Raw genomic sequence first — 14268 nt, forward strand, 5'->3', positions numbered from 1 at the left:
CCTACTACAGCTGGCCCGTTACACAATCCCAACTATATAACATATATGTTAGTCGGGTCGGTCAAAAAAAAAAAAAGTTCATTTTCCAGAGTACCTACATGCTAACGGTTGAACGTATGTATAGTACGCGTCGAGTCCGCGCGTTTGATGTGTGACAACCTATATACAGCCGTGCCAATTCACCCCGACGTTTTCGTTTAAGTTTAAGTAAATGTTTCGTAAATGATGAATACCCCTTCCATGTGATTTCGCTACACATTCCAGACATTCCGACAGTCGTTGTGTTTGATAAAAAAACCACTGAACACGTGCATAACGCGTAGGCGCAATATCTCACAGCATTACTTCAAGGTCAATTGTTGTTTACGACATTGACTCTGTGTGTCTATACTACTATATACCCTTTTATTGAAACATTGAAATACAATATTCGGTTTTTATTGATGCGTACCATTTGTACAGTACAAATAGCCAAAGTCTGTTAATCTTGAAATTAATGTGTTTGTTATTTTAAAATATAACCGATTACTGAACACATATCTATAACAAAGGTAACACTTGTGATTGCAATATTATTGTAGTGTCCTTCCACGGTGGACGTCAATCGCACGAAATATTTACCACGACTTTGCGAATGACCTGAAGAAGTCACCGTACGTTTGTACAGCAAACACAATGGACAGTGTCAGCGACAGCACAACCGTCAAAACGTTGTGGGAGCATATTAAACAGATGGACGCTTCGCGTATCGGATTATTTTTTTGCATAACGGCTGCAACAATCTTTTTGATTTTAATGCATTTCACACAAACCACCGTTGACAGTGGCAGATATCAGATCGTAAACAGTAGCGACAGCGATAGCGGATACGACGATGCGGATGACATCGACAATTTAAAAAATAACTTGTTTTGTAATAACTAATCGTTTGGACGCGCTCGGTCGAGATTACATAGCAATCGATGATCGTGTTTTTATATTGGAAAAACGTATTGAAACAGTAGAACGAACGTGCCATTGAAATTTCAACGGGTGTTATTTAAACAAAATAGCTGACAAACGAAATTAGACTAATAATGTTTTTTTTTTTTTAATGATTTTCAAGATAGTAATGTAAATATTACAAATGATATCGTACTTTGATAAATTGAATAATTAATTATTTTTATATGTGAAACTAAAAAAAAAACAACTCATTTTAATATGTAAAAAAATTTACTATACTAATACATCTTTCAAAAATTTAAGAGAGTTGTAGTATTTTCACGCGTTGAATGAAATCTACAAAAAAAAAATCAGACCATGTGTGACTTTACTAGCTTTAGTACCCACACAAAATTAATTTGCTCAGTTTAATCATTCCACTGATTGCAACTTACACTGTTGTTTGGTTATACATTTAGTATCGATGTGTATTCGATTAAAAATGGACAGTGGAAATGAAACGTATAAGGCGTATGAAAATCGCCTCAATGAAAATTCAGGTAAGAAATTAAAACTGTATGTTACGGTGCGATACTATCTACGTGAAATTACTTTTCAATTAATTTTTTTGTTCAGGATATGATGTTTGTGGATTTTATTGTTCGACGTCTAATGACCAGCAGCCTAGAATTAAACTCTCTAAACACAAAGAGTTTGCCGATTATAACACTCGTTTAAAGACTTTTGAAAACTGTCCAAAAAAATTGGAATCAAAAATATCAACACTTTGTGATGCTGGATTTTTATACATAGGTATGGGACTATATATTATTAAATGAATTTTTATGATTCGTACATTTATTCAAATACTTTAATTTATAAGTGTATATGATTAATAGGTAATGGACAAAATGATCAAATGTTATGTTACTGCTGCAGTCAAGGTTTGAAAGATTGGGATGATGAAGACGACCCATGGGTAGAACATGTACGTTGGTCTCCTAGCTGTACACATATATTGTTATGTAAGGGTCAGTTATTTATCCAAAATAATAAAATAACGAAATAAGACTACTATTATTTGTTATTTTGATTTTCATATAAATAATACAATCACTATCATTCTTATATATTATTGTAATTTGAAATAAATAAATGAACATTTTTAATATTGTATCTTGTGTGTTATATGAAAACATATAAAAGGTATGGTGGGTAATAAATAAAAATAGCAATATTTAGTAAAAAATGTGATCGTAACAAAACTGCATAAATGTATAAAATTTATGCAATCCCGCTGGTTGGCACCGTACATTCAGTTGAACACGGAATTGCGTAAAAAAGCGACCACCACGTTTGGACAAAACATGGCTAAACTGATGATCAACTCAAACTATGGTAACATATAATTAATTTTCCAAACTTTGATTGTAATTTTTTTTTTAACTTATTTGTTTCGCGTTCAACAGGAAAAACATTGGAGAACGTACGGAAACACCAAAACATACAACTCGTGTGCAACCCGAAGAAACTGTCGAGGTTAGCGGCAAAACCGTCGTTTAGTCACACCACCGTATTCAACAAAAATCTGGTTGCAGTGCACATGTACAAGGAGAAGATCAATTTTTACAAACCCATTTTTATTGGACAGGCTATATTGGATATAAGTAAATGCATAATGTACAAGTTCCATTACGAGGTTATGATGCCGTTGTACGGACCAGAGCGACTCCTACTCTGTTACATGGACACCGATAGTTTCATTTACCTGATAACGACCAACTGTTTCCACGATGATTTGAAAAAGTACTTATTCGAATATTTCGACACGTCGAATTACCCGATCGACCACTCTTGTTACACCAATCGACGAAAAAAACAACCGGGCACGTTTACCGATGAATGCAAGGGTAAGCATATGCAAGAAATTATCGCATTGTTACCCAAAGTGTACGCTTATTCAATCGCTATACAAAATTACTACGACAGGTTGTTGGTTACGTGGCAAACGGACGAGGTGAAGCGATTGAAAGGCATGAGCATGGGTGTGGTGAAACATGAAATCAAAATGGTTGACTATTTGAATTGCTTGCGTGGTAAACTCAAGCAAACCCGTAGGAAAATGTCCGTAATACGCACGAAACACCATAGTGTTTCGACAGTTGAAATTAATAAACTCGCGTTGGTCAACAACAACAACTACGATAAGCGGGCGTTAATCGGTGACGAAGGAGAGTAAAAGGACGTGTATACAAAAGCGTGGGGGCATTATTCTCTAGGCAATGACGACGACGACGAAGAAACAAATTAACTCAAAATTGTACATTAGTTTTATTTAATAAAATAAATCAATACATTTTTTGTAATTTTTTAACCAATTTTTTTTTTATAAAAATATGTAAATAAAACAATTACGAATTATCCGTTAACCATTGTTTCAAACACATTGCTTTATACAAGCTACACATTTCATGATTATTTATGTGACGAATACAACGTGGTTGGAATTCCACACATAATTTCCGCAGTGGTGGACAGTTTTTCTCTATTTCGACTACCCTCTGTCCGGGTAAATATTTTTGTAACACTTGTTTTTTCTGCACGCCTTTCACGTAGATAGTATCGCACCGTAACAACGACATTATTCTCGGTAGTTCAGTGTATTCCACGTCGCCAATGTTCGTGTCCAAGCCGTGATGGTACTTTTTTAGCCAGTAAGTGGTTTTCACATCGTCCTTGATGATGTTTGGGTGTTTGAACACCCAGTGGGCCATAGACATGGACTCCAGGTCTATGACGGTCATTTCTTTTACCAAGAACGAATGGTCGGCGGCAGCCACCAGGCCCTGAATGTCGACAATCATTGCCGTGAGAAATCTGCTTTCGATATCCATGAGTTGTGTTCCGGGCCAAAACCCAACCACTTAACGAAGCACTGGTCTCCGCGTGTGCGTAACACCCGTTCCACTAAATACGTGTCCGGATACTGGGTCCTGCTCAACTCTTCGGTGTAAAATACACCCTGAATGGGGTTCCCCTGGTAATCTTCCAGATAATATGTTGGCGGTACTGTTCGTTTGACCTTGGTCACTGTGAATAACTCGGTGCTCCAGTTGGGCAAATAGCCCTTGTCAAACACGGATTTCGTTTTGCTTATTCTCACTTTGTCGCCCACTCGAAACTTAATCGGTAAATTATCGGGTATTTTTCGCAACTTGATTTCCACTGCACTGGGATTCCCAACAGCTTGTGCCGGTGTCATGCCGATTGTTCTGTGCACGTGATTGTTATTGTAATCGTAGACCAGTGCAGGCAACCTGACTACCCATTTGTACGACCCACGTGTAGTGAAATCACGCCACATGACAGTCTTCAGTGTGCGATTGAAGCGTTCCACAAGACACGCTTTCATCGTGGTAAATGTTGAATAATGACGGATCCCGTAACGGTCCATCAACGCTTGGAAATGTCGGTTGTAGAACTCTGTACCACGGTCGGTTTGCATCAGCTTTGGATGACGACCCTGTTCAAGAATACCCGACATTGCTGTGGTCACGTTTAGGACCGTTTTACTCTTTAACGGTACTTGGAAAACCCGTCCACGCACGTTAGAATGTATCGGTGACCACGATCCGCGTATGCGCCCATTTCCACAAGATCCGCATGCCATATGTTATCGAGTCCTTTGATGTTTACCCGTGTTCGAGTGTACGTTCTCCGGGCCGGTCGATGTAGTTCGTACGCAATTTTAGGTTTCATAATGTAGATGGTATGTCGGCAATGTACCCGGCTTCGTAAAGTTCTTCTAGTATGGAAACAATCTCGGGTGACACTCCAGTGTTGCCAGCCGACTGAGCCGATATGAGCAGCTTCAGACGTTCGACAAGTTCATTGGGATCGTCCCAGTATAAGTAATCTTTTTTTTCACCGACTCTCAGCTGTAGTCCCGATCCTACGTTGCTGAACATTGGCTCGATAACTTCATTGTATTTAACACCTCCCTTTTTCAATGCCATATTTTTGTTTAGATGAGCTCCGGTTTCCTCCAATATTGTTTTGTACTTTTCCAAATCTTCGTCGGTGAACGCAACGGGGTTTTTCGAAAACAACAAATTCACTAGTCCAATCGTCAATTGGTGTTTTGTTCCATTTACACGAATAAAGTCACTGTCTACGGTTATATCGTTTGCATTACCCATGCTCAGTTTACCGTCCATATGCATTCTAGGACCGTATTGTTTATCTCTCAATGGATTTTTTGTCCACTGTTCTATAAGATGTGCAAAATATAACTTTGAATAGCTATTTTCTTGCGATTGTTTCTGATGATGCTGCTGCTGCTGCTGCACATTAACAACATTGGATATCCTATTCAATGGTTCGATTATTGGTGCTAGTTTTTTCTGAATGTGAGTCAACGACTCTGACTCACCACGACGTAATTCTACATATTTTCGTCTAACGTTGTCCCGGGCTTGATCCAACAGTTCCATCGAACGTCGTTCCTTGTCGGCGGCGGCGGTGTTCATATTGTAACGTACGTGTCAAACCTGTACCTGTATCGACCACTATCGCGATCAAAATCCGTACATATCACTGCGAACCCGTATTTATCGTTTTTCCAACACTGATTGCAAAACTCTTTGAACTCGTTAAATTTCATATCACAACACACGTATTCGTCGTATGCATGACGTAGGTTGATTTCGTCTTGTCGGAACAACACCACCACATTCGCATTGTCTCGTAACATTTGTTTTTGTATACGAGACAATGTTTGCGAGAGAAAAAACACATCAACTCTTTTGTGTCGGCCACGCGCAAAATAATCGCACATTACGTTTTGTTTTTCTATAACCACGTCGTCGAAAATAAACACTGAATTTGGCAGAACAGTGTCCACTGGTGGAACTTCATCACCGTTCGTAAATGTGAACACACATATCCCTTCAACATCTTCCAATACTCGAATCAACAGTTGATATTTCGACTGCTCCAACGATTTCGAGTAGATGTAAACGTTTTCGAATTTCAATCCGTTCAAGTCGGTCAACAGCGCGAACATTAAATTGGTTTTACCACAGTTTGACGGACCACAAACCAGACAACGTACACTGTTTGGTAATAACTTCCCGTGTTTACTGTGCTGTACATTGGTGGCGACATGATCGTCAAAATTGACCACGGGCAGAGTTTCTGTCTGTTTTTCAAAACGCATCGCACGTCGTCATTTACCCATCATTTTCTGTGTATTATTATTATTATAATAAAAAACTTTGTTGTTGCTCGTAACGTATTGACCTCGATTGCGTAGGGCAATCAACAGATAGCGTTATTTTTTCATCACACTTACGATATTATATATATATATATATATAATATTGTAAGTGTGAACTAGGACGTTAGAAGTACAATGAAAACGCTACAACGACGTCGACATCGGAAACGGGGATCCGGTATTGTCAATTCAGTTATAAACAACCTTCCTTTTGAAGCCCACGTGCCCGGTTACCAGTTTGCCGGTTCTGGAACTAAATTACAGAAACGTTTAGCATTTGGAGACCGTGGTATCAATCCATTGGACGCAGCATGCCGTGAACACGATATCGCGTATTCCAAAAGTATTTCTCTCGGGGATTGGCATCGAGCCGATGAAATTCTAGAACATCGTGCGTGGGATCGAGTGCGTTTAAAGGACGCAAAATTATCAGAACGAGCCGTAGCTTGGGGTGTGACAAACGCAATGAAATTGAAACGCAAACTCGGTATGGGATTGAAAAAAAAAAATAAAATAGTGACGGCGTCTCCGACATCGTTGAAAAATGCTGCACGAAAAGCTTTGCTCGCTGCTAGACGTGTGATCATCAAGAAGAGTCCGATGAGTGTACCTCGCATATTAAACATCCCGAAAAGCGGAGGAGTGTTGCCGTTAATTCCAATTTTTGCCGGTTTGTCAGCACTAGGAGCACTAGCTGGCGGAGCTGCAAACGTAGTAAAGGTTGCAAGTGAATTCATTCGCAATGGACGTACTGGTGTTAACGTGGGTAAAGGACTGTACATTCGTCCTTACGGATCCGGTTACCGGATCGAGAAGAAGAGGAAACCACAAAAACGTCGCTCAAAACAGAGAGTGAAAAAAAACTAATTCCGCTGCTACCCAATCGTGCATTATACGATAATGAAATAGAGCATTTCGCTCGTCATGTGCTCGATCCACGTGTATTTCGTGGTGTATTTTGTCGTGACACATTACCACGTACACAACCACATACAAATGAAATGGGCGTGATTAATCTGGACGTTTCGAGCAATAGCGGAACACATTGGGTAGCATACAGTAAACGTGGTGAGCACGTTACGTACTTTGATAGTTTTGGTAATTTACCGCCGCCATTGGAAGTGTTACGGTATTTTAACGGCTGTAATATCACATACAACTACAGAAACTATCAGACTTTCGACGAAACGAATTGTGGACACTTGTGTTTAAAATTTCTTATAGAACAAAAAAATGTCATCCAACACAAAACCGTCATCGATAACCGTGACAGGTAGGGGATCAAAAATTGAATGCTGATTTCATCCACACATTGACGTTGACGATAACTGTGAAATTGGGCTGTTGAGCTTACACACTTGGAACATAATGCCAAACATTGATGAAACTAACAATATAATCGTTTTTGGATTGCCCGGTCAGGAACCCTTGCTGAAAGTAACACTGCCCGTTGGTACGTATGAATTGGAAGACTTGAGCAAATATATTGCCAGTCAGTACGAGAAAATTTCCTTTGAATATACAATCGTTGAAAAATTTAAAGATAGAAAAGTGACCTCGTCGTTCAAAATCGTAGTGAACCACGTGACGATGCATTGCGAAATAATGTGTGAACATCCCATCGATTTCTCACATGAAAGATCATTTTGCCGTTTATTGGGTTTCAATCCTCGGTATTTGGAACCACGTAAGACTCATGTATCGGATTATCCAGTGACAATAACACCGATTACGTCTATTCGAGTGGATTGTAATATTATTGTGGGTTCGTACCACAATGGAAAACAATCACACGCCTTACATGAGTTTTCTCCCAGCGTGCCACCAGGCTACCGCATTATAGAAGTTCCCAGGCAAATTGTTTACTACCCATTGAACACAAATGTGTTGGATACGGTACGAATCGTTCTATGTAATCAAGAAGGATACCAAATAAATCTCAAAGACGAAGAATTATCCGTACGCTTGCACATTAGACATAAATAGATACATCTCTCACTTTCTGAACACACCGGGTAGCGAATGGTTGTAACATGCCGTTGATTTTTAACAACAATCGTACGACCATATCATCATCATCATCATCATCAACAACAGTGAAGCCCAAGTCGATACGTTACGGTGGTGGTTCCATCAAACGGTCTTGGACTGCGAATCGAACATACCGTGTGACGCCGAGGAAACTTACGAAAGATAATATCGCATATCTAAAATCACTGGGCTGCCGCGTCGTCAACAATGACAGAGTATCTACAAGTTTTGGAAAAATCCTCTCAAGACGATAACGTGAAACGAGAATATTACCTGGAACACCAAAGCTACAACAACTCGTACGGAAACAACGATGAGATTCGCATTGAGTTGCGCAACAAAGAAAAATTCACCATACCGTGTGAAAGTTACTTGCAAATAGAGGGGAGTATTGCAAAACCCACAGGAGCAGTTGGTAACATTGTAATGAATCAAAACTGTATGATGAATCTTTTCGATGAAATTCGTTTTGAGATTAACAATAAAGAAATTGATAAGGTAAAAAACGTTGGTGTGACTACGGCTATGAAAGGATATTGTTCGTTCACGCCCAACGATGTCGTACGGTTACATCCAGCCGGGTGGAAAAACGTGAATAAATTATACGATGATGGAAACTTTATGGACCATTCCGAATTTGTAGCTCATTGTCCGTTGTCAATGTGTATGGGATTTTTCGAACGGTATCGGCGTACACTGATCAACTGTAAGCAAACACTCATACTCATCCGATCGAATGCCGACCACTGCGCCGTAGCATTGGTACCGGCAAAAGACGAAGCAGAAAAAGCTTCGGTGTTAACCGCAGAAAATATTGCGCTGATCAGACAAACCAAAGTGAATATCACAAAAATTAAATGGGTCGTGAAATACTTTGAACCAAATGTGAAAACGGAATTGGGTCTGATGCGCATACTCGACAGCAAAAAATGGTTACCGTTAGAGTTTCAACATTGGGACACTGCTGTATATCCCCTTGTACCACAAACCACCACTCATGCATGGCCAGTGCGTACGTTCTCGGGTGTTGAAACACCTAGGTATTTACTCGTAGCCATGGTCACAGATGCCAATAAACGGGTACACGGTGAATTCAATCATTGTTTCCTGCGTAACATCAAGGCATACTTGAACACTGACGAGTACCCGTATGAAAACCATAATGCAGATTTCGACAAAGGCAAATTCTCGACATTTTATAATTCGTACGCACAATTTCAAACAATGTACTATGGAGAGATGAACCCATACCCTTTTTTGGATCGAATCAGCTACAAAAAAATCGGACCTATATTCGTCATAGATTGTTCAAAACAAAACGATACCGTCAAGTCGTCCACAGTGGATCTACGTATTGATTTTGAATGTGCAGAGCAATTTCCCGCTAAAACTTCGCTGTACTGCGTCATCATACACGACTGTCAAATGGAATACAATGCATTCACCGGAGAAGTGCGCAAATTGTAAATATAGAAATCAGTAGGATACAAAATAAAATTAAAAAAAATCTGCATATAATATATACTTTTATTTTAAGTGATATTTTTGTATATAAATGACATAATGTAATAATAAATAACGATAATAAACTATTTTTTTATTGACATTTAGATTTGTATTTACTTAGATAAACTGATCGTCAATTTGCTGTACCGTACCATTAACCATAAATTCGTATTTGACATTCGAATAACTTTATGTACAGGCATCTCACAATCCTACACATACAATTTGGTGGTCCATTGATTCGTATTTCGTTCGAATTCGATGACCAAAAACACCCGACATAATGCCAATTGGCGCTTTGACGTCCACATTTATCGGCCAATACCAGCAACTGGGAATAATTTCCGCGCAACTCGGCCAGTCGATGATAAACTTCTACCGTGGGGTTGTTGTCGACAATCATATCTAGCTCGATGTTAATTCGTTCCAAGAGATCCATCTCGTAAGTGTCGTAGAACAATGNTGGCGCTTTGACGTTCACATTTATCGGCCAATACCAGCAACTGGGAATAATTTCCGCGCAACTCGGCCAGTCGATGATAAACTTCTACCGTAAGGTTGCTGTCGACAATCGTATCTAGTTCGATGTTAATTCGTTCCAAGAGATCCATCTCGTAAGCGTCGTAGAACAATACTACTGATGAAACTACACACTATCACTAAATAGAGACATTTCTAACGGTCGTATACGACGTCAACAACAAGGGAATGTTGTTGAATCATGATGATTCATCAATAAATACATTAGTGTGGTAAAAAAAAAAAATAAACATGAAAAAACTTGTTAGGACACGTGTGGATCCGACGTTCGCGCCGGTCGGGCACAAGCGTCATTGCGCACGACGTGATAGGGCATCTAGGGCTCACATTATTATAGCACAGAGTTACGTTAGCGGGACGTCATAGGGATTGTGTATGTGTGTGTGTGTGTGTGTAACGAGCCAGCTATAGTAGGTTTAGGTATGACGTCATAGGACTTACCTTGGGCCAGTGCTGAAGTGTGACGTCGGCCACCATAGGGCTTACCCCTAATATCAATGTTTAGGTATGACGTCACAGCAGCTTACCCCTTTGGTCAATGATGTGACGTCGTCAACAAGGGGGATGACGTCACGAGCTGCACCTGGATGCAGTCCCCACGGGCGCCGGTGCCGGGGGGGTGACGGTAGGTCAGGTGTGACGTCACCATGACGGAATGCTTCTCACCTGTGCACTCATTGCACATTTTCCCGGGAACAATAGATGACGTAATTAGTCGGCACCTTTGAGAGCCCGTACCACCGCACACCTGTACACCCATTGTTTTCCCCGAGAACAATAGATGACGTCATTTGTCGGCACCTTTGAGAGCCCGTAGTGCTCCTATTGTTTTCCAAGAACAATAGCGCCCCATTGTTCTAAGAACAATATATTACGTCATTGTCGGCACCTTTGAGAGCCCGTATCCGCTATTTATATACTACTATTATAAATATAACAATGGTCTATGATGATTTTATTGAGACTTGCGCGAATTCATTTGGTGAGATTATGGCGCAATAACTAGACATGCCCCTAACCAATGACCAACAATTTTTATAATTGTGATTTAATTTAGTTGTAATTTGTATGACATTTCCGACGACGACGATAATAATTGCTGGAACATATATTCTCTAATGATTATAATATTATTATTATAATTGTAATTGCTACGAGTCGGATCCTTGGTGGACCTGATGTTGGGAAGCCGGGAGGCGTGGAGGCTCGTCCAGGCGTTCGCCGAATTCATCTTGGAAAAGAAGGAGGAAGCTGAACGCCTGAGACAGAGGCAGCCGCGCCGCCCGGTACAGGAGGACCTAAGGCAGGCCGGCGCCTTAGGTATTCGTGTTTATGTTAAAAGTCCTCGCAAACCTCCACGTGGTGCAACCCGGGCAACGGATTCCACTCTGGGATCCGGCTAACGGGGGAGGCCACACCACGTTGTGAATCAGCTCTTGATTAATTTCGGGCTGATTCACAACGTGGTTGTGTGAGTTTTAAAGACAGCGTCGTAATACCTAACGGTAGTTCTAGGGCGGCCCATAACTAAACCGATCGGAGGAAAAAAAAAAAAAGGTGATGTCCGGTCACGGCTGCTTTAACGAATACCTTCACGGTATTCGCAAGACAGCCGCGCCGATGTGCGATCACTGTCGGGATCGCCCGGGAGAAGCGGACAATGCACTGCATACGCACTTCCGGTGCGAGGCGTGGGCCAGCGAGCGGGAGGAGTTGGAAGCTCGCTCGGGGTCAACGTTTGGTGTGGGCTCCATGGTGGACCTAATGCTGAGAAGCCACGAGGGGTGGTCACTGGTCCAAGCGTTCGCCGAATCGGTGATGAGGCAAAAAGAGGAGGCCGAACGCCTGAGGCAGAGACTGCTCCGGTAGGAGTACCTGCGGCGTCGGCTCGAGTGACGCCGTAGGTGTTTATTGCATATGTGTTTTTATGTTTTATGTATGTTTGTGAATTATTAAGCCTACCCTCGCGAAGTCCTGCCCCTACCTCCACACGGTGCAACCTGGGCAACGGATCCCACACCACGTTGTGAATCAGCTCTTGATTAACTTCGGGCTGATTCACAAGTTAGTGATGTGAATTTTAGACGCCGTGGGCCGCCCTGAAGCAATACCTAACGGTAGTTACTGGGTGGACCACATTAATGCCGGGCGTGGAAAAAAAAAAGGGTTTTGTCATCGCGTTTTCCTCCCATTACATGATGTTAGTTTACGTTGAATTTATTCCCCCCTCCACACCTACACACAATGTGGTGGGGTGGGTGAAGCGAGGGGAACTAAAATCCCATATATTACCCTACTTATATTTATTGTGTATTATGGTATTTTATTTATTAGTTAATAATTAATATTTATTATTTATAAAATTAATCTTTGATTTCTATCATTTATCTATACGACTAGATAATTTGCACAAAAAATATCTTCCAACACAGAACAGTTATGTGCCTGATTTATAATTTAAATTAAATTTTTTTCATTATTACAAGGTTATTTTCAAAAAAATATTTACAATGACTATTATGTCTTTTTACTAAGAATCATACTCACTGATGGTAGTTATTTCTACGTTAGTAGGGTTCTATCCATTTCTAACATATGTTATTATAATATCAAAAGTTAAAAAAAATAGCAAAAATAGAATATTTTTGGTTATACTATATACAGGATGATTTTTTTATCATAACCCACTCAATAACTTACAGAATAATAATAATTAAAATTTTTTTTTTTATTATTACCTTTAGTTACACATTATTCTTGAATTATTAACTAAGTAATACTTTTTAAGTTCATCCCTTATGCCTGGTAAGGGTGTCAACTTTGTTTTTTTAAATGGTAACACATATTTTTAATTTAATAAAATGTTTGAGTTTTTAATTTAATAGTAAATGGCATTTGAATTTTTAATAAAACTTAATTCGTTTATTAGATATAATCATTTAAAGTTTCAAATTTTTGAGTTAATATATAGGTATAATACACAAGGGATTACAAATACAGGTAGCTTATTGATTTTTTATGACATCGATATTAGCAGGTACACAGCATTGTTATTATCAATTGTAGTAAGGCACATTGTTATGAGTTTATAAATACACTAACTGACAATACAGAAAGTATATCTATTGATAATCATAATTGATAATAAACAATCCGTGACTGAGACAGCAATGTCATAAAAATCCAATTAGCTACCTGTATTTACAATCCCATGTGTATTATACATATATATTAACTCAAAATTTTGAAACTTTAAATGTTTATATCTAATAAGCTAATAAAGTTATATTAAAAATTCAAACGCCATTTATTATTGAATTAAAAACTCAAACATTTTATTAAATTAAAAATATGTGTTACCATTTAAAAAAACAAAGTTTTTAAAANTAATTATATTTTTAAACTTAAATATTGCTTTAAATATTTTCTTTTATAACTTACAGTTTCTATTATTGAAATTATTAATATAATTATTGGATTTTGTAAATTTGAAAAAATGAAATCCGTTAGTTCACTATTGTATGTCACACTAGAATGTAGTAAATTAAGAATTTAAATATTTATTTAAAGTTTTAATGTTTTATTATTTAACTGTATTCTAAATCAACAACCAAATATATTAAAAATAACTGATCATATTAGAGTGGAGAAAAAAACTTCAAAGAGATGTAATGATGGATCACTGAAAAACAGTAGTATTAATGCTTCAAAAAAAAAAACTGATTTATCTATTTTAAGAAAAACAGATAAATCGGACAGTTTTGGAAGATTTTTTGAGAAAAAGAAAGTTTACTATCTAAAGTAAGAATATGCATTGTAATTTTTTATTTTAATCACATTTATCAAGTTGGAGCATAAACGAAATTACTTATATAATACATGAGTTTATGTGTTAGTGTACTCACATATTTAATGTTTAGGGTTTTTAGTTGAAAGAATTCCAAAATTCTAAATTTATAATAGTAGGGTAATTTAGGGGATTCTAGAAC

The 14268-nt window shown here is 38.7% G+C and overlaps 3 protein-coding genes across 3 annotated transcripts; all 3 read left to right on the top strand.

The window, feature by feature from the left end:
* The first annotated feature begins 601 nt into the window (after window positions 1-601).
* Window positions 602-2170, top strand: LOC126895904 (death-associated inhibitor of apoptosis 1-like). Its single transcript, XM_050668233.1, has 3 exons — window positions 602-1484; window positions 1561-1737; window positions 1824-2170. The coding sequence occupies exons 1-3, from the start codon at window positions 1409-1411 to the stop codon at window positions 1991-1993; spliced, it is 423 nt and encodes a 140-aa protein (XP_050524190.1). The 5' UTR covers window positions 602-1408; the 3' UTR covers window positions 1994-2170.
* A 9-nt stretch (window positions 2171-2179) lies between these two features.
* On the top strand, window positions 2180-3460 carry LOC126895894 (uncharacterized). The gene is made up of 2 exons (XM_050668214.1): window positions 2180-2322; window positions 2394-3460. The coding sequence occupies exons 1-2, from the start codon at window positions 2211-2213 to the stop codon at window positions 3161-3163; spliced, it is 882 nt and encodes a 293-aa protein (XP_050524171.1). The 5' UTR covers window positions 2180-2210; the 3' UTR covers window positions 3164-3460.
* A 4980-nt stretch (window positions 3461-8440) lies between these two features.
* Window positions 8441-9700, top strand: LOC126895717 (uncharacterized). The gene has a single exon (XM_050667912.1). It carries the CDS (start codon window positions 8441-8443, stop codon window positions 9698-9700), a length of 1260 nt encoding a protein of 419 aa, XP_050523869.1.
* Window positions 9701-14268: the final 4568 nt, after the last annotated feature.

Source organism: Daktulosphaira vitifoliae, unplaced genomic scaffold, assembly GCF_025091365.1.
Source record: "Daktulosphaira vitifoliae isolate Bord-2020 unplaced genomic scaffold, ASM2509136v1 Scaffold_1, whole genome shotgun sequence".
NCBI lineage: Eukaryota > Metazoa > Arthropoda > Insecta > Hemiptera > Phylloxeridae > Daktulosphaira > Daktulosphaira vitifoliae.

Bases quoted from the DNA above. Each gene is read 5' to 3' on its own strand.
- LOC126895904 (XM_050668233.1), top strand. From the start codon at position 1,409: ATGTGTATTCGATTAAAAATGGACAGTGGAAATGAAACGTATAAGGCG. The intron at 1,485-1,560 runs GTAAGAAATTAA...TTTTTTGTTCAG, and splicing joins TCGCCTCAATGAAAATTCAG to GATATGATGTTTGTGGATTT. The intron at 1,738-1,823 runs GTATGGGACTAT...TATGATTAATAG, and splicing joins TGCTGGATTTTTATACATAG to GTAATGGACAAAATGATCAA.
- LOC126895894 (XM_050668214.1), top strand. From the start codon at position 2,211: ATGCAATCCCGCTGGTTGGCACCGTACATTCAGTTGAACACGGAATTG. The intron at 2,323-2,393 runs GTAACATATAAT...CGCGTTCAACAG, and splicing joins GATGATCAACTCAAACTATG to GAAAAACATTGGAGAACGTA.
- LOC126895717 (XM_050667912.1), top strand. From the start codon at position 8,441: ATGACAGAGTATCTACAAGTTTTGGAAAAATCCTCTCAAGACGATAAC.